Source organism: Thalassophryne amazonica, chromosome 1, assembly GCF_902500255.1.
Source record: "Thalassophryne amazonica chromosome 1, fThaAma1.1, whole genome shotgun sequence".
NCBI classification, from domain to species: Eukaryota; Metazoa; Chordata; class Actinopteri; order Batrachoidiformes; family Batrachoididae; genus Thalassophryne; species Thalassophryne amazonica.
In genome coordinates, this window is record NC_047103.1 from 18,027,143 (window position 1) to 18,051,951 (window position 24,809).

At 44.2% G+C, this 24,809-nt stretch overlaps 1 protein-coding gene across 1 annotated transcript; it reads right to left on the reverse strand.

The window, feature by feature from the left end:
• Positions 1 to 832: 832 nt before the first annotated feature.
• On the reverse strand, positions 833 to 23,379 carry LOC117506926 (carbonic anhydrase 1-like). The gene is made up of 7 exons (XM_034166611.1): positions 23,221 to 23,379; positions 22,935 to 23,132; positions 14,048 to 14,166; positions 6,376 to 6,468; positions 6,181 to 6,243; positions 5,946 to 6,101; positions 833 to 2,079 (listed from the first exon to the last, which is right to left on the reverse strand). The coding sequence occupies exons 1-7, from the start codon at positions 23,252 to 23,254 to the stop codon at positions 1,960 to 1,962; spliced, it is 783 nt and encodes a 260-aa protein (XP_034022502.1). The 5' UTR covers positions 23,255 to 23,379; the 3' UTR covers positions 833 to 1,959.
• Between the last annotated feature and the right edge of the window lie 1,430 nt (positions 23,380 to 24,809).

Consider the following 24,809-nt stretch of genomic DNA (forward strand, 5'->3'; position numbering starts at 1 on the left):
ATGCGACCCCAGCTCTCCGCCTCTCCCCGTGGGCGACGCCAGAAAAATGAAGCGTCCAGCCCCTCTCCAGGAGTTGGGTACCAGAGCCCAAGCTGTGCGTGGAGGTGAGCCCGACTATCTCTAGTCGGTATCTCTCAACCTCCCGCACAAGCTCAGGCTCCTTCCCCCCTAGCAAGGTGACATTCCACGTCCCAACAGCCAGGGGCTGTGAGCATGGACCGGGCCGTCGGGCCACCCGCCCTCGACCGCCACCCAATCCTCTCTGCACCCGACCCCCATGGCCCCCTCTGCAGGTGGTGAACCCACAGGAGGGCGGACCCACGTCACTCTTTCGGGCTGAGCCCGGCCGGGCCCCATGGACTAAGGTCCGACCACCAGGCGCTCGCGCACGAGCCCCATCCCCAGGCCTGGCTCCAGGGTGGGACCCCGGCTCCGCCATACCGGGTGACGTCTCGATCCTTGATCTTTTACTGGTCATGGAGGTTCGGAACAGTGAACAATAATGAATATTCAAATTAACATCAGATCTGTGTTGGTTTCAACGGTGGATTCAATGGTATAAAACTGTAAGTACAGTAAAAATAATTCTTTAAATTATAAAAATACATAAAAATTGGACAGAATCTAAAAAATGTAAGTACAGTACACGTCTTAAAAAAACATATGATGGAATTTTATAATTTTAGGTTTCCAGGCAGGGAGTTTAATAGAAGTTTGAGCAGCACTGAGTGAATTAATAGAAAACACAACAAGCTGTGCACAGTGTAGTCAAGTGCCTTCTGCTGATGTTATTAATGAGACTAGACAGAAAAACAAAACACAGAGATCATTCAATATTAGCCATAAAATATATTTATTTAATAGTCAATATGTGCATTTCCATAATAGAACAACATATTTCTCGATGTTTGGCATAAGGCGAAAATTACAATTATTATACGTACTTTGTCAGTACTTCAATTATATCAAACTTTCATTTTAGAACGGCTGACAAGGAAAACATGAAGGATCCTGAATCAGTAAGAGTAGTTTTTTTTCTGAGCAGGATCTGACATTTATTCTTATACATTATAAATGGCAACATTATTTCTTTCTTGGCTCTCTGGCGCCGCCCTCAAGGCAACTTTGCATTTGAAGAATTAGCAGAGGGCACAATGTGTTATAAAATAACAAATTACAGAGTTCTAACATATGTTATATTTAGGATGGAATGACATAAAACAAAAAATTGTTGAAGGAAACAGAGGCTTTGGTTATAAAACAGAATTCGGGAAATACTTTAGATTTATATTTATTTTGAATAGGTGCATAGGTTTAAAGACATAATGCCTATGAGAGGACATGAAGGATTAGGGTGCACAAATCGGAAAATGAGACGGTGTCGCAATGGATTTCTTTAACTAGCATGGCGAGCAGGCTGTCAATAATCAGGTCAGTGCTGACAGGCATGGTGCGTGCGCGCGTGTGTGTGTGTATACCAGAGGGGGGATTTTCTGACTCACTCATTTGGGATGGAGGCGGCTGCAGGGTTTCATTAAGCTGCAATGATGCACAGTCACTCAGAGATTACAGCAGGCAGACTGACAGGGTGTGTGCAGCTTTATCTGCACCTAAACCTCCTCACAGATGGCCCTGCTCATGCTTTAGCACCCTTTTCAAATATATTTTGATATATTCCTCTTCAAGTTTTGACAGTGTCTGTTGCATTGGCATTGGATACAAAAATCCCAGTTAGGGTATTGCAGAGACTGTGCTTATCAGGACATAGTTGCTGGATTTATTTGATTTTTTTTTCACATCTGTGGGATGCTGCAAGAGCTCCATCTCACAATAAGACTGCAGGAAATCCTTTTAAAGTTGGACAGATAAAAGATACATGTCCTTCCTCCTCGGGCTCAATGCGCAAAGAGGAAGGAGGGGTTTTGGTGGTTGGGGTTGGTATTTGGGCTGATGGAGGCTTCACTTGAAGGATGCACGGACGGCGCGACCCTTGAGTGGCTGAGGGGGCCGGTAGTTGTCCACCATGCAGCATTCAGCCTCTCCCTTGGCGGAGAAGCACAGGCTGCGGAATTTGGCCATCTGTAAAAAGAGAGAGGACAGTAGAAGAGTGAACATATCACCTGTTGTACCCTCAAGTCTGTGGAAACAACCATTTATTGCGTTGGTTTAAAGATAAATTCACTTTATTTATTTATGTTTAAACAACCATAGTCAAATTCGCAGAATCAATGGCAGGGGTGGATCCAGATTCAGGTGGGGGCGGGGGAGAGTTATGATTGGGCCTCTACTACACTAAAAAACTGATGCATTAGATGAACTCAATTCAGTTACGAGCAGGAGTTCCATCTAATACATATATGTAGCCCCAACTCAAATAAATATGATGGCGTTTTAGGGCCACATAGAGTTTTTTTTTTTTAGACTTCGAGAATAAAGTCGTAATATTACAAGAATAAAGTCATAATATTATTAATATTATGAGAATAAAGTCGTAATTTTAAGACTTTGAGAATAAAGTCGTAATATTATGAGAATAAAGTCGTAATTTTACGAGAAAATACTAGTAATATTATGAAAATAAAGTCGTAATATTATGAGAATAAAGTTGTAATATTATGAGAATAAAGTCGTAATATTATGAGAATAAAGTCATAATATTACGAGAACAAAGTCGGAATTTTACGAGAACAAAGTCGTAATATTACGAGAACAAAGTCATAATATAATATTTCGACTTTTTTCTTGTAATATTATGACTTTATTCTCATAATATTACAACTTTTTTCTTGTAATATTATGACTTTATTCTCAAAGTAAAAAAAAAAAAAAAAAAGAAATTCAATGTGGCCCTAAAACTGCAAGATAATTTAATTTAGTTGAGTAGAGTAGAATGATACACACAAAAAATGGACTCATTGGATTGGATTCCATCTAATAAATATACAATGTAGTCACAACTAAATTAAGTTGCATTATCTTGCATGGATGTGTTTTATTTGAGTTGGGGCTACATATATTTATTTGATAGAAATCCTGCACATAATTAAATTGAGTTCATCCAATGAGCCATTTTTGAGTGTAGGGAGATTTGGAAATTTTTATAGCCTTTGTCCTGCATTTTGAGAAGGCAATTTGAGAAGCTAAATAATGATTCTTGTAATTGTTTTTACGAGAAATCTTCTGAGGACAAGGACGTTAGCCAAATGAACTGGTTTGCACCGCAGTAACTAACTCTGCATACATCAATCAGACTTTCTTTATGCAAGACCTTTTCCATATCTTGTCACACGTTCAGTCAGTGGCTTAGGGGAGTTGCAGCTCCCTCACCCCCTACAGCTACCTACAATTTTAATGCACGCACCACCACGAAGTAAGTCCTGTACAATATCTGAGGTCCATTGGTGTCTGTGCTTATCCCTGAATACAATAGCATGAAGTGGATCACAGCCTCCAGTTCCCTATTGTAGGCTACTTCCCTAGTCAAGGCCACTCCTCAGTGGCGAAGAAGATCACCTCTTGATCGATTTACGGACAGGATGGTGGACACAGAGAAAATTTATCTCCATGGTTGATCCAGAGATGCCTGTGTGTAGGTTTGCTTAACGTGGGAATGTCATCGCACACCAGCAAACAGAGGGCTGGCAGAGAAATCCCAGAGGGTTAGGGTCTGAGGACCTACTGCAGCTTTCATCTGCCTTCACAGCTGTTGGTTACAAGCCCTCACTTCCTCCACCCGATCTGCCATTGAGGACTTCTTGTTCACCAGAGCCCCATTAGTCGTCTCATGTGCAGGGTTCCTGTTGGGTTCCAGTGGATACCTTAGCGGCCGTGAGGCACACAAGGTCCCAACCATATTTCGCTCCAACAGGCGATCCCCGACTTGATCAGTTACCCAAGTGTCCTGACGCGGACGTGGGGTTGGATTTTGACACCAACTATCTGTCCATTTACAGCACTCCCAGCACTGTTACTGGGAAACAAAGTGTTGCCCTGTACTTGGCTAATCCTGCAGATACCCTGTGTGGAGATCTGGCACTGGTAATTTAACAAAAAGCTCTAAATGAAGCCTGTTCAGTATTTACTTCTAATTCAGCCTAAACATACCAGTAAATTGCATGTCTGACTTTTGACCACCCATGAATTTAAACTATCAGTATGTGGTTGAATTGCACATCTGACGTCCAACCACCAAAGAATTTAAACCAGCGGTCTGTTTAGCCCACGTGAAAATGAACACTGGTGGGTCAAATGTACCCCTTCCAGACTGTGTGTAGGCATTTCAAGGATAAACATGTAAACGCGCAAGTGTAGACATAACATTTAAACCTGGAGCACTCAGCAAGCACAAAGTCACTCTTTGGGTGGCAAAACCCCAACACGTCGTTAGTTTGGCTAACTGTTAGACATTATGCCAAAAAGTGGAGTTATCATTCTGAAACATGACTCACTCATACTTAACTGATACTGTTAGTGTTTGTTTTTCTCCCTCTGCTAAAAGGACATGTTCATTTTGTACGACCATAGTCATATTAAAACTGTTAGTGATCAAAGCCTCCGAATGCTCGACTCACTGACAATATTACATTAGAGAAATCCCCTTTTTCTACAAATCAGAATATAATTTGAGAGTCTGTCTGATTATTCCCAAACTCCTCCTAGGTCCTTTGGTTGATTTCCACCAAACTTGATATGTGGTTCATGGTCAACCCCAGAATTCCCTTTGAAGGGTTGGTTAATTTTTTTTCACTCCAATGCCGACCAAGTTTGGCACACATGTAGGCGTGTTCTGGAATTGCCCAGGTGAGATCAGATTTACCCCATGTCAATCATTTGGGTTAAGGCCATTGGGGTCAATGGTCAAAGTTTACATTTTTCACGCTGATTTGCACCAAAGTTGGCACACATACAGTGGTGGGTTTCAGAACTGTCCACTAAGGTCCCAAAGATCAATTATTGGGGCACAGGTCATGTCTGCATGTCTGATTTGTTGACCCACTTCTCCAAGGTCCTTTAGTTAATTTCTGTTGAACTTGGTATTGTCAATGAAGGTTGACCACAAAAATACCCTTATTAATTTTGGCTCATGGTCAAGATAAAGGAATACAATTTTCAACCCAATTTAAACCAAATGTGGGACTCATTAAGATGGACTCAAGAACTACCTCGGTAAGGTCAGCCCGAGGTCAAACATTTGGGCAAAGATCAAGGTCACTAGAGACAAATGTCAGATTGCCATAGCCTTTAAGCCTGCATTTTGTTGTACCCTTGCTAATTTTGTTTTTCTTCCATCTACAGTGGGTAAATGCACGGTGCTGTTAATATGCATGACGACAGGACATGACAGTGTGATTACTGACAATCAGATCGGCCATTCAGTTGCATTTCAGGTCTGACATACGTATGTCAAAAATAGACCTGCTGCTTGTTACCGGTATGTACTAGTGCCCCTGGGAAGCAACTGAAACCTACTGCTGCAGATCTAAAGGGAAAAGGACACACCAACTTGCTCTGTAAACCCACAGATATACTATTACCTAGTACATAAAAAGCAACTAACTGTCACACTAGAGACCAAAGATGTTGAAGATGCACCGAGACGAAGTGATGCCTGTGTGGGATGTGCATTTCCTGGCTGCACCATAGTGTCTCAACATAAAATGTGGTGACAAGACATCACCAGCAACTGCGTGGGTGGTCTGGGGATTTGATCAATCTGCACTTTGCATGGTGAGAGTGAAAAAGCCCTTAACTGCAGCTGTACTGTGTTTCACTGACTGAAGAGGGTTTCCTGATCTCATTTCACCTGCCTCACTAATCTCGATAATTAATTTCTGCATGGTAATGAAAAAGAGGACTTGTAGCCAAGGATATTATAGACTGCAGACCCACAGCCACAGGCTCAAATCCTTCTGCTGCTGCTAATGTGTCCCTGAGAGCCATTGTACCTGCTCCAAGCTCACGCTGATAGGCTGCTTGCACACAATCCAGGTGACGCTCTCCAGCAGAGGGGGCGTGGTCAGAGAGCCATCGTATGTCCAGTAATCCAGACATTTAGGGAGCAAAGTGGCCGGATTGAAATCCATAAAGGTGGTCTGACATCCCTGAAACCAGGCAGTAAGTAACAGATCAGCCAAACACCAAACTATCAATGAAATGCAAGAAATTGTCATAGAAACGTACTTTGTACTTTATGGCAGCAAAGGCGTCAATAACCTTTTGAAGAGCGACGTTGTGATCGCCGATCTGGAGGAGAGAAAATGAATGCAGCTAATGTCAATATTAGCCTCTGCACTGACACGTAGAAACGTGTCATTTCAAATATTTAATCAGTACATCAGAGTTTATTGCTGCAAAGCTCGAGCTGTTTGTACCAACCTGCAGGAAAACCCCAACCACAGCGAGTCCGTCAGGCTGGCTGGCAGCTTCACCGAAACTGGAATATTTAGTGTTCCAGTGCACCAGGTGGAGCTGGAAATAATTGAGATAAGTCAACAACAACAAAAAAAGCATGGTTCTGTTTGGCTATTTTTATCAGTGTCTCTCGGCCAACCTCAAGTATTTTAGTAACTCCACCGTAGCCCAACCAAAAAACTGACATTTGTTTTTCAAAATCCTGTGTTCGGCCTCAGTTTCTCACATTGTCTGATTGATTTTGTCGTATAGTCCCGACCGATTCCATATTACCCAACAATGCGAAAACGTGAAGGGGAACAATGCCACTGTAAGCAGAGCAGGCTCTATCCTGACTGTGTAGCTTCTTGCTGGTGGTGTAGTTTTTCTGTTGTGCTCTCGCTAGGTTTCCCCAAATTTTTCATATTTGCATTTTGTACTGTAAGAAGGCTAATTTCTAGGATTTTTAGCAGTGTCGCCGGAGGCATACACTCTTGTGATCGCCTCTGTCGGTACATAGCTATGTATGATTAACTATAGAGCCCGACCGATATGGATTTTTTGAGGCCGTTGCAGATAGCGATATTTGGATGAAAAAAATGCAGATAATCAATAAATTGGCCCATTTTCCGATAGCCGATAAATCAGATGATATTATTCTTAATTTTTTTTTTAATGAATAAAATGTTCTTTTATTAAACCCTTAACAAAAAAGGTATGAGGTAAAAGCTGAAGCTTTGTCCTCATATTGATTAACTTTATAACAGAGAAGAATTTTCAAGTTCAAAAAGTGCAAAAATGCAATTGCAGTTAGGGGGCTATTCAAACGGGCCAACCAGTAAGATATCACTCCTGAAAACGATCTTTGCCATATCACGTGAGGTAAATCTGCCCTACGATTGGATTTTGGAAAACCATGCGACGGAGAACCAATTCCGATTGGACACTCACATTGCACATCTTACCAAGATGGCCGATGGTGGATCGAAAGTCCACAGAGTTAACTTTTCAGCTTAAAAAAATATTTTCTATCTCATATCATTAAAAAGTTATTTGCAATTTAGTAAAGCTTGATCGGAGATCAAGGTCAAATTTGCAGCCATGTGCTAAAATATATAAAAAAGGCTAATTTTATGAAAATTTTATATTTTATTGTTATTCAACTTGACTGTTTTAAGGATGTAACATTTTCTCAACATGTCTGATACTTTGAAATGTGGGTATGGTGTCTCTGTGCTCTCTGAGAACTTTTGATAGTTTTCTCTATTTGCCGTGTACTATATGCGTAAATTAACATTAATATTGTAGGAGCTTGAAATTTACTTTGAAATGTCGGTTGACCCACCCCTAAATAATCATGGTGGGCCCACCAAGAAAAAAACCCTCTGGAGCCGCCACTGCATGTTTTAGCTATATTATTAGCATTTATACAGTGATATTAAACAAGACTATACTCAGTTGTGTCCTGCCTGATGTTTCTTTTTAATGATTGATGATGAACTACGACTCAGTCCAAATGTTTTCTCTAAAAGTTTAATAAAAAATTGCACTTTAGGGGAAATGAAAACAGGCACTCACACTTTGGGTGGGGAATTTTCTTTGAGGTCTAAATAGGTGTATATTGAATGAAAACCTACCATTTGGTTCATATTTCATCCTTGAATGATTTTTTTTTTGTCTTCTTCAAGTTGAACCCAAACAATGAGGTTTATTTCTGAGTTTTGTACAACTGTGCTCCTGATTGTGCTCCCTAGGCACTTTAACAATAGTGTTGATATTGTGTTATTTTGTTTGTGTTGTCATGTTAATTTGTTTATTGTAGTGTTTGTCTTGTAATGTGCTATGTTGTGTTGTACTGTATTGTATTATATTGTATTCTTTGTATGGGTCATGTATGTTTTGTGTTGGTGGTAATTTTACCCCATGGGACTGCAGATGGAAAACAGCCTTGAGCTAAATCTGGCATATTTACAGTACTTGTTTTCTGCTCATGAATATGCACTGTCCCATTTAAATAAATTAATAAATGAAATGAAATGATAAATAATAATGGACAATAACCTAATTAGAAAGCTCCACACTTTTCTGTTATTTGTTGAGAAAATCTAATCAGATTCAAGTCATTTTTCCAGCTCAGGTTCTAAATTAGTCCCTTTAGGAATTCTGAATATCCAGAGTAGAATAAGAGGAAGTCAAAGAAGAGCTCTAATCAGCTTGGTTTTCCATTTCATTTGTGCCATGTTTTTGTGTAAACTCATGTTGAAATGTTTTCAGCATTTATTGAGATTTGTTTGATCTGTTGTCTTCTTTATTGACTGTTGTTATTGTGATTGTCGTTGTTGTTCTGTCTTTTTATTATTATTATTGTTTACATGATGTCTTTGTATGGTGCTTTTGTTGTTGATATTCTATATCATTTATCTATATCATTGCTCTTGCTTGCCTCTACTGGTGGTTGGCTCTCACTGCGGTATTGTATCACTTCCTGTTCCGGAGCACAGCGGTGTTTTGCTGTATCTGTTAGCTGTTTAATCTGCGCAGTTAGATTGATCTAGTTAACTAGATAACGATTTGTTTCACAGTGTAATCTTCACGTGCCTTAACTAAAGCACTCCCTCTGCTGAATCATCTCTAAATTATTTACACATTATTCACTTTGTGTGTTTTTAGGAATCCGCTAGCTTAGCGCAGCTACTAGCTCTTAGCCGGTTTAGCATGGCGGCTTCTCCTGTCTCTCCTGCACTTTTCTGCTCTGGGTGTGAAATGTTTAGTTATTCCTCGGCCTCCTTTAGCAGTAATGGTACTTGTAATAAGTGTAGCTTATTCGTAGCTTTGGAAGCCAGGCTGGGCGAATTGGAGACTCGGCTCCGCACCGTGGAAAATTCTACAGCTAGCCAGGCCCCTGTAATCGATGCGGACCAAGGTAGCTTAGCCGCCGTTAGTTCCCTTCCAGCAGATCCCGAGCAGCCGGGAAAGCAGGCCGACTGGGTGACTGTGAGGAGGAAGCGTAGCCCTAAACAGAAGCCCCGTGTACACCGCCAACCCGTTCACATTTCTAACCATTTTTCCCCACTTGGCGACACACCCACCGAGGATCAAACTCTGGTTATTGGCGACTCTGTTTTGAGAAATGTGAAGTTAGCGACACCAGCAACCATAGCCAATTGTCTTCCGGGGGCCAGAGCAGGCGACACTGAAGGAAATTTGAAACTGCTGGCTAAGGCTAAGCGTAAATTTGGTAAGATTGTAATTCACGTCGGCAGTAATGACACCCGGTTACGCCAATCGGAGGTCACTAAAATTAACATTGAATCGGTGTGTAACTTTGCAAAAACAATGTCAGACTCTGTAGTTTTCTCTGGGCCACTCCCCAATCGGACCGGGAGTGACATGTTTAGCCGCATGTTCTCCTTGAATTGCTGGCTGTCTGAGTGGTGTCCAAAAAATGAGGTGGGCTTCATAGATAATTGGCAAAGCTTCTGGGGAAAACCTGGTCTTGTTAGGAGAGACGGCATCCATCCCACTTTGGATGGAGCAGCTCTCATTTCTAGAAATCTGGCCAATTTTCTTAAATCCTCCAAACCGTGACTATCCAGGGTTGGGACCAGGAAGCAGAGTTGTAGTCTTACACACCTCTCGGCAGCTTCTCTCCCCCTGCCATCCCCTCATTACCCCATCCCCGTAGAGACGGTGCCTGCTCCCAGACCACCAATAACCAGTAAAAATCTATTTAAGCATAAAAATTCAAAAAGAAAAAATAATATAGCACCTTCAACTGCACCACAGACTAAAACAGTTAAATGTGGTCTATTAAACATTAGGTCTCTCTCTTCTAAGTCCCTGTTAGTAAATGATATAATAATTGATCAACATATTGATTTATTCTGCCTTACAGAAACCTGGTTACAGCAGGATGAATATGTTAGTTTAAATGAGTCAACACCCCCGAGTCACACTAACTGCCAGAATGCTCGTAGCACGGGCCGAGGTGGAGGATTAGCAGCAATCTTCCATTCCAGCTTATTAATTAATCAAAAACCCAGACAGAGCTTTAATTCATTTGAAAGCTTGACTCTTAGTCTTGTCCATCCAAATTGGAAGTCAGAAAAACCAGTTTTATTTGTTATTATCTATCGTCCACCTGGTCGGTACTGTGAGTTTCTCTGTGAATTTTCAGACCTTTTGTCTGACTTAGTGCTTAGCTCAGATAAGATAATTATAGTGGGCGATTTTAACATCCACACAGACGCTGAGAATGACAGCCTCAACACTGCATTTAATCTATTATTAGACTCAATTGGCTTTGCTCAAAATGTAAATGAGTCCACCCACCACTTTAATCATATCTTAGATCTTGTTCTGACTTATGGTATGGAAATTGAAGACTTAACAGTATTCCCTGAAAACTCCCTTCTGTCTGATCATTTCTTAATAACATTTACATTTACTCTGATGGACTACCCAGCAGTGGGGAATAAGTTTCATTACACTAGAAGTCTTTCAGAAAGCGCTGTAACTAGGTTTAAGGATATTATTCCTTCTTTATGTTCTCTAATGCCATATACCAACACAGTGCAGAGTAGCTACCTAAACTCTGTGAGATAGAGTATCTCATCAATAGTTTTACATCCTCATTGAAGACAACTTTGGATGCTGTAGCTCCTCTGAAAATGAGAGCTTTAAATCAGAAGTGCCTGACTCCATGGTATAACTCACAAACTCGCAGCTTAAAGCAGATATCCCGTAAGTTGGAGAGGAAATGGCATCTCACTAATTTAGAAGATCTTCACTTAGCCTGGAAAAAGAGTCTGTTGCTCTATAAAAAAGCCCTCCGTAAAGCTAGGACATCTTACTACTCATCACTAATTGAAGAAAATAAGAACAACCCCAGGTTTCTTTTCAGCACTGTAGCCAGGCTGACAAAGAGTCAGAGCTCTATTGAGCCGAGTATTCCTTTAACTTTAACTAGTAATGACTTCATGACTTTCTTTGCTAATAAAATTTTAACTATTAGAGAAAAAATTACTCATAACCATCCCAAAGACCTATTGTTATCTTTGGCTGCTTTCAGTGATGCCGGTATTTGGTTAGACTCTTTCTCTCCGATTGTTCTGTCTGAGTTATTTTCATTAGTTACTTCCTCCAAACCATCAACATGTCTATTAGACCCCATTCCTACCAGGCTGCTCAAGGAAGCCCTACCATTAATTAATGTTTCGATCTTAAATATGATCAATCTATCTTTATTAGTTGGCTATGTACCACAGGCTTTTAAGGTGGCAGTAATTAAACCATTACTTAAAAAGCCATCACTTGACCCAGCTATCTTAGCTAATTATAGGCTAATCTCCAACCTTCCTTTTCTCTCAAAAATTCTTGAAAGGGTAGTTGTAAAACAGCTAACTAATCATCTGCAGAGGAATGGTCTATTTGAAGAGTTTCAGTCAGGTTTTAGAATTCATCATAGTACAGAAACAGCATTAGTGAAGGTTACAAATGATCTTCTTATGGCCTCAGACAGTGGACTCATCTCTGTGCTTGTTCTGTTAGGCCTCAGTGCTGCTTTTGATACTGTTGACCATAAAATTTTATTACAGAGATTAGAGCATGCCATAGGTATTAAAGGCACTGCGCTGCGGTGGTTTGAATCATATTTAGCTAATAGATTACAATTTGTTCATGTAAATGGGGAATCTTCTTCACAGACTAAGGTTAATTATGGAGTTCCACAAGGTTCTGTGCTAGGACCAATTTTATTCACTTTATACATGTTTCCCTTAGGCAGTATTATTAGACGGCATTGCTTAAATTTTCATTGTTACGCAGATGATACCCAGCTTTATCTATCCATGAAGCCAGAGGACACACACCAATTAGCTAAACTGCAGGATTGTCTTACAGACATAAGGACATGGATGACCTCTAATTTGCTGCTTTTAAACTCAGATAAAACTGAAGTTATTGTACTTGGCCCCACAAATCTTAGAAACATGGTGTCTAACCAGAACCTTACTCTGGATGGCATTACCCTGACCTCTAGTAATACTGTGAGAAATCTTGGAGTCATTTTTGATCAGGATATGTCATTCAATGCGCATATTAAACAAATATGTAGGACTGCTTTTTTGCATTTGCGCAATATCTCTAAAATTAGAAAGGTCTTGTCTCAGAGTGATGCTGAAAAACTAATTCATGCATTTATTTCCTCTAGGCTGGACTATTGTAATTCATTATTATCAGGTTGTCAAAAGTTCCCTGAAAAGCCTTCAGTTAATTCAAAATGCTGCAGCTAGAGTGCTAACAGGGACTAGAAGGAGAGAGCATATCTCACCCATATTGGCCTCTCTTCATTGGCTTCCTGTTAATTCTAGAATAGAATTTAAAATTCTTCTTCTTACTTATAAGGTTTTGAATAATCAGGTCCCATCTTATCTTAGGGACCTCATAGTACCATATCACCCCAATAGAGCACTTCGCTCTCAGAATGCAGGCTTACTTGTAGTTCCTAGGGTTTGTAAGAGTAGAATGGGAGGCAGAGCCTTCAGCTTTCAGGCTCCTCTCCTGTGGAACCAGCTCCCAATTCAGATCAGGGAGACAGACACCCTCTCTACTTTTAAGATTAGGCTTAAAACTTTCCTTTTTGCTAAAGCTTATAGTTAGGGCTGGATCAGGTGACCCTGAACCATCCCTTATTTATGCTGCTATAGACTTAGACTGCTGGGGGGTTCCCATGATGCACTGAGTGTTTCTTTCTCTTTTTGCTCTGTATGCACCACTCTGCATTTAATCATTAGTGATCGATCTCTGCTCCCCTCCACAGCATGTCTTTTTCCTGGTTCTCTCCCTCAGACCCAACCAGTCCCAGCAGAAGACTGCCCCTCCCTGAGCCTGGTTCTGCTGGAGGTTTCTTCCTGTTAAAAGGGAGTTTTTCCTTCCCACTGTAGCCAAGTGCTTGCTCACAGGGGTCGTTTTGACCGTTGGGGTTTTACATAATTATTGTATGGCCTTGCCTTACAATATAAAGCGACTTGGGGCAACTGTTTGTTGTGATTTGGCGCTATATAAATAAAATTGATTTGATTTGATCTATTTATTTATTTTTCAGACTTACATATTGTCTTTCTATGGCTTTTGTTGTTGTTATTCTATATCATTTATCTATTTATTCATTTTTCAGACTTACATGTTGTGTTTGTATGGCACTATTGTTGTTATTCCATTTAATTTATCTATTTATTTTTCAGGCTTTGTGGAAAAAAAAGGCTTTCTGTTTTATGACACTGTTGTTGTCTTTTCTATATTATTTATCTACTTATTTAATTTTCAGGCTTTCATGTTGTGTTTGTATGACACTATTGATGTTTTTATCCTATATTGTTTATCTATTTATTTATTTTTCAGGCTAACATGTATTTGTGTGACACTATTGTTGTTCTATATCATTTATCTACTTATTTACTGTATTTTTCAGGCTTACATGTGGTCTCTGTATGGTACTTACTGTTGATTCTATACCTTTTATTTATTTATTTATTTTTCAGGTTCTTGTCTTTGTACCACTCTCCATCAGCACAGATTTGGGGATGTTGACAATAAACCACTGAATGGTGACTGTCGTTTGTAAGGTGATCGACATTTTACTTTGGAGCATCCTTACCTCACAGGGATACATGGTCCCGTCCACAGTGTGCTCAGAGCCTTTGTCATCACATGCGCCCCAGTGGAAGTGGAACTGTTTGAGCCTGTAGGTCCCTGAGATCGGTCCCTTTGTCAGAGCTGCAAGACCACAAACAAACCGTGCATGAGTTCCCTCTGTGCAGAGGCTCCCTGAGGTTTTGATTATTATTGCTTTTAGGCTTAGAACATCCATAATCACAAAAAAAGAAGGAGACAAGGTTACATAAAGATGCCCCCAATTTATTAACAAAACTCAACCCTTTATGACCCATGTCATGTGAATAGAACTTCTGAGATGACACAAAATTTATGAAGTCCAACTGCAGAAAGATTAGGTATTATGAGGGTGAGCCAGTATTCGGCACCACTGATGCCCCCCCCTCAGTGTCACACCACTGAAACCATCATTTGATAAATATTTCATGTCTGGGAAAACACGTTTGCAAGAAAGGGACGAGAGGGTGCAGGTTTTCTTTGCAGCCACTGACTCCACCAGGTGATTTCACTGATTAATATCACTTTGAGCAGATGGAATCAGTTAATCAGTGAAATCACCTTTTGGAGTCAGTGACTGCAAAGAAGACTTGCACCCTCTTGGCCCTTTCTGGAACAGATTTCCCAACCCTGGCCTGAAGTCTTGTGTTGTGCTGATTTTATCTCAGGATCTTGTGGTCACAAAATGTCATGCTTTCTGCACATATTCAAATTGCTGTATTTTAGTTTAATTGTGAGGGACACTTCCAGGGTGCCTGGTCAGCACTGGGGTCACTATGGTTTAGAGTGGTGCCTCAAACCAAAAGTCCATCTGAGAGCTCCCAGTTTCTCTTTCTCGCTTTCACTCCGCTCCACTCTCTCGGAATCATCCCACCTTTTCAGGCTAACTCCTCCTCTCCATCTCAATGGTCCCACTGCTTTTCAGATTGGCTCCTTCTATTCTGTCTTTCATTCACCCTGGTTCATGCATATATGCTGTTTCCCAGGAAACAGACCTGGTTCCCGCTGTATGATCCCTGATCAAACCGTTCACCAGGAGATGATGTCCATGTGTTAACATCACTCCTCCTATTCGATACACGGCTATGTGCGACACACAAAGTGGTTAAGCCCAGCATGATGTTTTATTTTTTGCTGCTATACAAACGCACAACGCTGCCCTCTCCAAACAGGATAATTAGTTCTGCAGTTGTCACATCATAAATGGAGCAGAACTGCAAACATTGCAAAAGAAAGCGAGCATGGACGTCTGCAGGAACTAAATATGATTTAATTTCAATAGATATAAAGAGGCTGTGATATTCCTGGTTTTGGCTGCATACAGACGGGTCATGCATGACATGATACATGATGATGACAACCAGACTGGGGACTGGTTCTTTATTTAGGGCCACATGGTGCAGAAATACAAAGGGAGACTTAAATGGCTCATCTATCACAGTGATCTCAAACTCAAATTACTAGAGCACATTTGAACAGGTTCCATCCTCCCAGGAGGAGAAAATAGATAATAAATAAATAATGTGATCTTTTCAGATGAGCCAATATCAGTGCCGATAATGGCATTTTATTATGGAAATATTTTACATTTTTCAAATTGAGGCGTGCACCCCAAGGTTGAAAACAGCATATAAAAGAGAAGAGCAGGGTGCACAGGCATCTGCAGGAGGCGTGGTTGGTGAGTTGCAGCAAATCCTCACCGCCTTTACCGCTCCGTTGGATCTGATGACCGCGCAAAACGTCATCCTTAATGGCAGGATGGAGGCTCTCACTGCACAGGTGGAAGCGCGCGCTCAGGGCACTGAATATAGACGTTCAAAATATAGTGCAGAATATAGACGTTCCACTGGTCGTTCAACGACCCCCCCCCCCCCCACCATCCCCTGAAGCATACATAAGTCCCCCAGAGCCATACGGAGGTTGTGTGGAGACGTGCGCGGACATTCTTATGCAGTGTTCGCTCGTCTTTGCACAACGTCCCGTAATGTACGCGTCTGACGCCAGTAAGGTGGCTTATGTAATTAACTTGCTTCGTGGTGAGGCACGCGCTTGGGCTGTGGCGCTTTGGGAGCAAAATTCACGGCTCCTTACCACTTATTGTGGTAAACTGCTTCAACAGTGCTGCTGTCAATGAGACAGGGGCGCCGGAGCGCAGCCGAATATGCAGTCGACTTCCGCATCACGGCTGCGAGGTCCGGCTGGAATAACGTTGCGTTCCGCGCCGCCTTCATAAACGGACTGTCGTCGGTCCTGAAGGAGCACCTGGTAGCTAAGGAAGAACCACGGGATTTAGATGGGCTTATTGATCTCGTTATACGGTTAGACAATCGGTTGGAGGAACGCCGTCGGGAGCGAGACGAAGGACGTGGCCGGGCACGCGCCGTCCCTCTCCCTTCCAGGTCTGAAAAGGTTCCGCCCTCCCCACGCTCCACAGCCTCAACGCTCCGTGTGGCTACAGCTCCCCCTGCTGACGAAGCTATGGATATGTGCAGGGCCACATTTAGACCACCTAACAGACAGAGGAGGCTGGCCCACGGGGAGTGCTTTGTCTGCGGCTCGAGTGAGCATCAGTGAAGAGACTGCCCCAATCGGTTAAACACCAACGCCCGCCCCTAGAAACTGGGCTTAGGGTGGGCCAAGACATTCACATGGAACACACACACATATTTCCACACGACTCCCAGTTACAATCCTGAGCGGGGATTTAACCCTTCAAGCCCCAACACTGGTGGACACGGGGTCAGCAGGGAATCTGCTAGACAGCAGATGGGCTAGGGAGGTAGGGCTCCCTCTGGTGGCGCTCCCTTCGCCATTGCAGGTACGGGCACTAGATGGCACCCTTCTCCCTTTAATCACGCACAAGACACAACCTGTAACTCTGGTGGTGTCTGGAAATCATCGGGAGGAGATCGAGTTTTTTGTGACTTCTTCTACCTCCCGCGTAATTTTGGGCTTCCCGTGGATGTTGAAACACAATCCCCGGATTGATTGGCCATCTGGGGTGGTGGTTCAGTGGAGCGAAACCTGCCATCGGGTGTGTTTAGGTTCCTCGGTTCCTCCCGGTTTACATGCTAAGGAGGAGGTCAAAGTCCCTCCCAATCTGACGGCGGTGCCGGTTGAGTACCACGATCTTGCTGACATCTTCAGCAAGGATCTGGCACTCACCCTTCCCCCGCACCGTCCGTACAATTGTGCCATTGATTTGATTCCAGGTGTGGAGTTCCCGTCCAGCAGGCTGTACAACCTCTCACGACCTGAGCGCGAATCAATGGAGACCTACATCCGGGACTCATTAGCTGCCGGGCTGATCCGGAATTCCACCTCCCCGATGGGTGTAGGTTTCTTTTTTGTGGGCAAGAAAGATGGCGGACTCCGTCCATGCATTGATTACAGGGGGCTGAATGAGATTACGCAATCAATACCCACTGCCCTTGTTAGATTCCGTGTTCACCCCCTGCATGGAGCCAAAATCTTTACAAAGTTGGATCTTAGGAATGCGTATCACCTGGTTCGAGTCCGGAAGGGAGACGAGTGGAAGACGGCATTTAACACCCCATTAGGTCATTTTGAGTACCTGGTCATGCCGTTTGGCCTCACTAACGCCCCCGCGACGTTCCAAGCTTTGGTTAATGATGTCTTGTGGGACTTCCTGCACCGATTCGTCTTCGTATATCTGGACGATATACTCATCTTTTCTCCGCACCCTGAGACTCATGTCCAGCATGTACGTCAGGTCCTGCAGCGGTTGTTGGAGAACCGGCTGTTTGTGAAGGGCGAGAAGTGCGAGTTCCACCATACTTCTTTGTCCTTCCTGGGGTTTATCATCTCCTCCAACTCCGTCGCCCCTGATCCGGCCAAGGTTGCGGCGGTGAGAGATTGGCCCCAACCAACAAGCCGTAGGAAGCTGCAACAGTTCCTCGGCTTTGCAAATTTCTACAGGAGGTTCATTAAGGGCTACAGTCAGGTAGTTAGCCCCCTGACAGCCCTGACCTCTCCAAAAGTCCCTTTCACCTGATCGGATCGGTGCGAAGCCGCGTTCAAGGAGTTGAAACGACGGTTCTAGCCCGACCCTGGCCGCCAGTTTGTGGTTGAAGTGGACGCCTCTGACTCAGGGATAGGAGCCGTGCTATCCCAGAGCGGAGAGACTGATAAGGTTCTTCACCCGTGTCCCTACTTTTCTCGCAGGTTGACCCCGGCTGAACGGAACAATGACGTCGGCAACCGAGAACTCCTTGCGGTGAAAGAGGCTCTTGAGGAGTGGAGACACCTGTTGGAGGGAGCGTCTGTGCCGTTCACGGTTTTCACTGACCATCGGAACCTGGAGTATATCAGGACCGCCAAGCGGCTGAACCCCAGGCAAGCCCGCTGGTCACTGTTCTTCGGGCGTTTTGACTTCCGGATCACCTATCGCCCCGGGACCAAGAACCAGAGATCAGATGCCTTGTCCCGGGTACACGAAGACAAAGTCAAAACTGAGCTGTCGGATCCACCGGAGCCCATCATTCCGGACTCCACTATCGTGGCTACCCTCACCTGGGACATGGAGAAGACCATCCAGGAGGCCCTGGCACGGAGCCTGGACCCCGGAACTGGGCCAAAGAACAGTCTATATGTCCCACCAGAGGCCAGAGCTGCAGTCTTGGATTTCTGTCACGGTTCCAAGATCTCTTGTCATCCGGGGGTGTGAAGGACCGTGGCAGTTGTCCGGCAGCGCTTCTGGTGGGCGTCTATGGAGGCCGACGTCCGGGAGTATATCCAGGCCTGCACCACCTGTGCCAGGGGCAAGGCAGACCACAAAAGGACCCAAGGACTTCTCCAGCCGCTTCCGGTGCCTCATCGCCCCTGGTCCCATATCGGCCTGGATTTCGTCACGGGCCTCCCGCCGTCCCAGGGCATGACGACTATCCTCACGATAGTGGACCAATTCTCCAAGGCGGCCCACTTCGTGGCCCTCCCGAAGCTCCCAACGGCCCAGGAGACTGCTGACCTCCTGGTCCACCACGTCGTCCGTCTGCATGGGATACCAACTGACATAGTCTCGGATCGTGGTCCCCAGTTTTCCTCTCAAGTCTGGAGGAGTTTCTGCAGAGAACTGGGGGCCACCGTGAGCCTCTCGTCCGGGTACCACCCACAGACAAACGGACAGGCAGAATGGGCCAACCAAGAGTTGGAACAGACCCTCCGCTGTGTGACATCAGCGCACCCGACGGCCTGGAGTAACCATCTGGCCTGGATCGAGTATGCACATAACAGTCAGGTGTCTTCTGCCACCGGCCTCTCCCCGTTTGAGGTGTGTCTGGGGTACTAGCCCCCATTGTTTCCCGTGGTGGAGGGAGAGGTCAGTGTGCCCTCGGTCCAGGCCCATGTGCGGAGGTGCCGTCGGGTGTGGCGCACCACCCTTTCTGCCTCGTTGAAGGCCCGGACGAGGGCTAAGACCCATGCAGACCGCCGGCGGTCCCCGGCCCCTGCATACCAGCCCGGGCAGGAGGTGTGGTTATCAACGAAGGACATCCCCTCCAAGTGGACTCTCCTAAGTTGAAAGACAGGTACATTGGACCATTTAAAATCCTCAAGATCCTCAGCCCTGCCGCAGTCTGGACACATGGAAAACAGGGTGGATCCGCAGTGAAGCTGGGAGTTGGAGCTTCACTGCGGATCCACCCTGTTTTCCATGTGTCCAGACTGAAACCACACCACACCTCACCCCTCTGTGCTCCCGGTCCGGCGCCGCCTCCTGCCTGGATCATTGACGGGGAGCCGGCTTGGACAGTGCGCCGGCTCCTGGACGTCCGTCGAATGGGTCGGGGGTTCCAGTATTTGGTGGACTGGGAGGGCTATGGACCCGAAGAACGCTCCTGGGTAAAGAGGAGCTTCATGCTGGACCCGGCCCTCCTGGCCGATTTCTACCGCCGTCACCTGGATAAGCCTGGTCGGGCGCCAGGAGGCGCCTGTTGAGGGGGGGTTCCTGTTGTGTGGGCCACCAGAAGAGGAGGTACTACTGGCCCACCACCAGAGGGCGCCCTGCCTGAAGTGTGGGCTTCAGGCACGAGAGGGCGCAGCCGCCACGGACACAGCCGGGGGTGACAGCTGTCACTCATTATCTCATGACAGCTGTCACCCATCTACACTTCATCATTCCACTCCATAAAAACCGGATGTCATCTCCACCTCGTTGCCAAGATATCATCTACCTGTGAAGGTAATATCCTCAGCCAGAATCTAACTGTGTCTTAGTCTGAATTCGTTTTGCAGCTGCTTTCCTGTGGAGTGCCTTATCAGTGAGGTTGGCGTAATCAGCGACGGCTTCGCTTCACACCCCAACCAGATAAGTGTTCAAGACAGGAGCTGCACGAGTGTGTGTGAGAGGTGGAGGTGGATTCTCCACCATTGTTGTTACTGGGTGTGCACGCACCCACATCTTATTGTTTTTGCTCCTCGCCAGCAGTACCAGATCCAACATTCGGAGACGGTGGCCACCTGGGGACTCGGGACTTGGCGGCTCCAGTATTCTCCAGGTTCGGTGGCGGAGGACATCGTGTGGTTCCGGTTCTTCTCAGGACAGACGTCTTCTATCCTCGAGCCTGTCCACACGTCACCTTTGTGGATTGACTGTTTTCACAAATTCTGTAATCCGCTGTGTTTTGGTTGTGCTCTTTCACAACAGTAAAGTGTTCATATTCGACTCTTTCATTGTCCGTTCATTTACGCCCCCTGTTGTGGGTCCGTGTCACTACACTCTCCCAACAGTTCTTTTCATGAGTTTTTCTTATTGTTGATTTGTGTGCTGAATAAATAAATTCATTCATTCATACTGGTAGAGACTCTGACTCATTTAAGGTGCAGTCCCCTTTGATTTTTTTCCCCCCATAACTGTAAGTTGTGCTTGTCGTGGGGAATTCTATCTTTCTGTACATTCCTCCAGTAAACTTTCGTATCTTAAAACTCAAGAACCATAAAACTCTCTAAATCAAAATTTTTATGCATTAATACTGGGAGGTCAAAACTCTGTGTGCCAAAAAATCATGATTGCTGACATTTATAAATGCTTTTTTTAATGCAATTTTTGGTTTCAATTATGAAATGTAACAGAATCCTCGAAATGCTCAAATCGTCCACTAGATGGTGACAAAAGCTGCTCAACTGTGCAGCAAGGTCTCAACTGTTTATTTATTCGAGAGGTTAACTTTTGGCAAAAATAGGATGAGCTGGCAGCCAAAAATCAACTTACAGTTGTGTCCCTTGTCATTACGGCCAATTGATTTGTTTAGCATTTGATTAATAAAAAGATTTTCTTGAGTACCACTTAATTTTGTTCCATAGTATTTAATTACATATTTAACAATCTTACATCACCAATATGATCAAAACTCACATTGTTTGGAAACCTTTCAGAATTTTGACCCATATGGGTTAAAATATAGTGGCAAGACACCATGACACAATTGCAGTGATGCCATAGATAAGTGCCTTGGGGCAACTGTTTGTTGTGATTTGGCGCTATATAAATAAAATTGATTTGATGTGATTTGATAGATGACTTGGAGGGATGTTCCAACCCTCAAATAGTGAATTTACTCAGTGCCAGCATCATGGAACCAAAGAAAGGGTCCAGACCTTCAGTTTGTACTGTAACCCCCCCCCAAACACACACACACACACACACACACACACACACACACACACACACACACACACACACACACACACACACACACACACACACACACACACACACACACACACACACACACACACACACACACACACACATTTCTGATGGCAAAAGGAGGCCCATAAAACTGAAGCAGAAACAAAGTGATGGATACAGCAAGGAAACATTTGGAAAACAACTCAGGATAGAATCTGGACATTTCTCACAAACAGGTTTTACTGGATATCTGCTGCATAGGTGAGACAACACTTAGGCACATCTACTGTGTCAGTTAATAATACTAACATTACATTTATTATTCATACATTTATTTATCCCCAAATGAGTCAGTGGGGAGATTAACATTTTATAGCTTTTTTGGAATCTGCATTTTTCCTAGTTGGAAGTTGTAAATTCTGAGTGAAGGAAAATCTGTAATTTAAAACAAAACGAGTTCTTTTCTTTTTTTGAAAATAACTTTAGTTATGATGAGATTACCTGAGTGATGATGCCAAATTATTGGGATGAATAAATTAAAAAAGACATGGCTGTAAACTGTGGAGAGGGACTGATCCGCCCCGGGCCGCTAGTTTGTGACACTTGATCAGACAGGCTCCTGAATAGTATTCCAGGTTTTCCATTATTTATGTAGCCACAATAAATGACTGTATCAGCGACCACACACACACACACACACACACACACACACACACACACACACACACACACACACACACACACACACACACACACACACACACACACACACACACAATGCAAATCAAGTAAAAATGAATGCAGGAATGTGATTACATCCCAGATAATGTTTTGGTGAATTAATGGTTAACCAGGTCCAGGCCTGTTTGCAATTACAAATCTTTTTATTTATTTATTTTTTGTGCATTTGACCTCACGGAGGGGTGGGGGGCTAGCGTGGTTAAAGGTTACATTACCCAATCAGTTTTGGTTTGTCGATAGATCTCCTTTTCAAGCCTCCACAAAACTCATATTGCAAAAGCCCACATTAAAAAAGTAAAAAAAAAAAAGCAAAAATATTTGCTTTAAAAAACACGTGGTCTAACGAAAAGAGGGGGTTGGGGGAGCGTAATTCGTGCATGTATGAAAATTGCGTTGAGCTGCAGCAGAATGACGCACTTGGCGGGATGCTGCAGTCCGACAGGCAGGCTGGAAATAAAAACACACACATTAATGTCGCACTAACTTGAGCTGTTGTTGTCATCTTCGAAGGTCACTTGGAAGGAATGTCCGTTGTTGAGGATTTCTAAGGCCGTTTTCGGGTCGTACTGCAGGCGGAGCGGCTGCAGCGACGCGTCGTAACGCGCGTCACCAGGTATGATGTCGACGGGAGACTGGCGCGGCCCGTTGGCAATCGGAAAGTTATCAGCCCATTTGCATGGTCCTGAAAACGAATTGATGACAATATTCTAATTAGAATGTGCAGATTCAAGGTGGGAGTTTTGGATAATTCCACCGCGTGGTGCCCTCACCGTTATCTGCTGCGTATCCCCACGCATGAGTCATGGTCACGGTTCGGATCTATTTGGAGCTGCAATCCCCCACGGAACGACGTCCACCAGCGCAAAGCGGCAAGTGTCGTCCACCTGACAGCTGCCGGAGCTTATATAGGCTCCCCAGTGAGCAGGCTGTGTGGATGCGCAGTGAGGAATGCCTGAGCCTGGTTGCTTCTGTGCGCGCTGCAGCAGACAGGGGCGGAGACAGCAAATAGGACTGGGAGGTTGGGGGTGGCGCAAAGGTGAACTGTCAAATTAACTGGAATCACGTGTTTGTTGAAGTGCACACAAGGCCTTTTGCATAAACATTTGTGAGACAGCAGTGTTTGTTTAAGGTGATTTACAGGTGTTAACACTGGGAGGTCCAAGCTTTTCTCTTCTACCCATAAAGCCCACGGAGAGTCAAATGACCCCAAGATCCCCATGGAGAGCTACTTCTGTTATGTAAACAAGGAAATCTCAGAACACCTCAGGGGAGGGGCTGACTTGGCTAGCCACATTCTTGTGTAGCCACATTCTTGTGTAGCCAAACCCTTGTGTTTGCATATTTGCTGTCTGTGTGCCTACTGATTTGTGCTTAGGTGGATAAATAACTTTACCCTGGGGGAGAGATGAAATTTTGTTTTCTGAATTGTATTGAAATGTACCAAAAAACACACCAAAAGAAAACTTTGTTTTCTGGATTTTATTGAAATGTAACAAAATGTGCCAAAAAACACACAAGAAAACCAAAATATATACAATAGGTACAGGTTACAGTCACTCACAATGACTAACAGTCCCCACACTGCCATGGAAGGTCTTTTCTGCATTTGCCACAAGTACGAGGTCTGTCCAAAAAGTATCGTACCTTTTTATTTTTTTCAAAAACTATATGGATTTGAATCACGTGTGATTACATCAGCCAAGCTTCAACCTTCATGCGCATGCGTGAGTTTTTCCATGCCTATCGGTTGCGTCATTCGCCTGTGGGCAGGCTTTGAGTGAGCACTGGTCCACCCCTCCCGTCGGATTTCTTTTGTCTGAGAACTTGCTGAGAGACTGCCGCTTTGCTCCATGAAATTTTTTTCAGAAACTGTTAGAGACAGGCAGTTGGAAACCATTTGATAGATTCAGTTGGATATCGGTGAAGATTCTGTCGGCGTCACGCGGATTATGGACTGTTAAAACCTTTTTAAAGACGGCCCACAGCGGTGGAGGGCGCGCGGCACGCCGAGCGGCCATTCGACAGGCTGGATCGACCAGATCATTTCTAAACTGAACGCTGTGTTGATCCGGGACATCATGTGACTACCACAGAAATGGCAGGAGAGCTTGACATAGCACTTTTGCGGCACATTCCACTGTTACAGGAGATTTTGTAATGAAAGACGTGTGGAGGATTTCGCGCGTCTGCACGAAGCAGCTCAGGACGCACAGCAAAAAAACACCTCCGTCTTGGAAGTCTCACAGGACATGTTGGGGCATGTCCAGCTGTTACACAATTTCTCGGATACTCACTCGACTGAAAGCTATCGAAAGCCGTCTGAATCTTCTGAATGGTTTCCAACACATAGTACGAATAA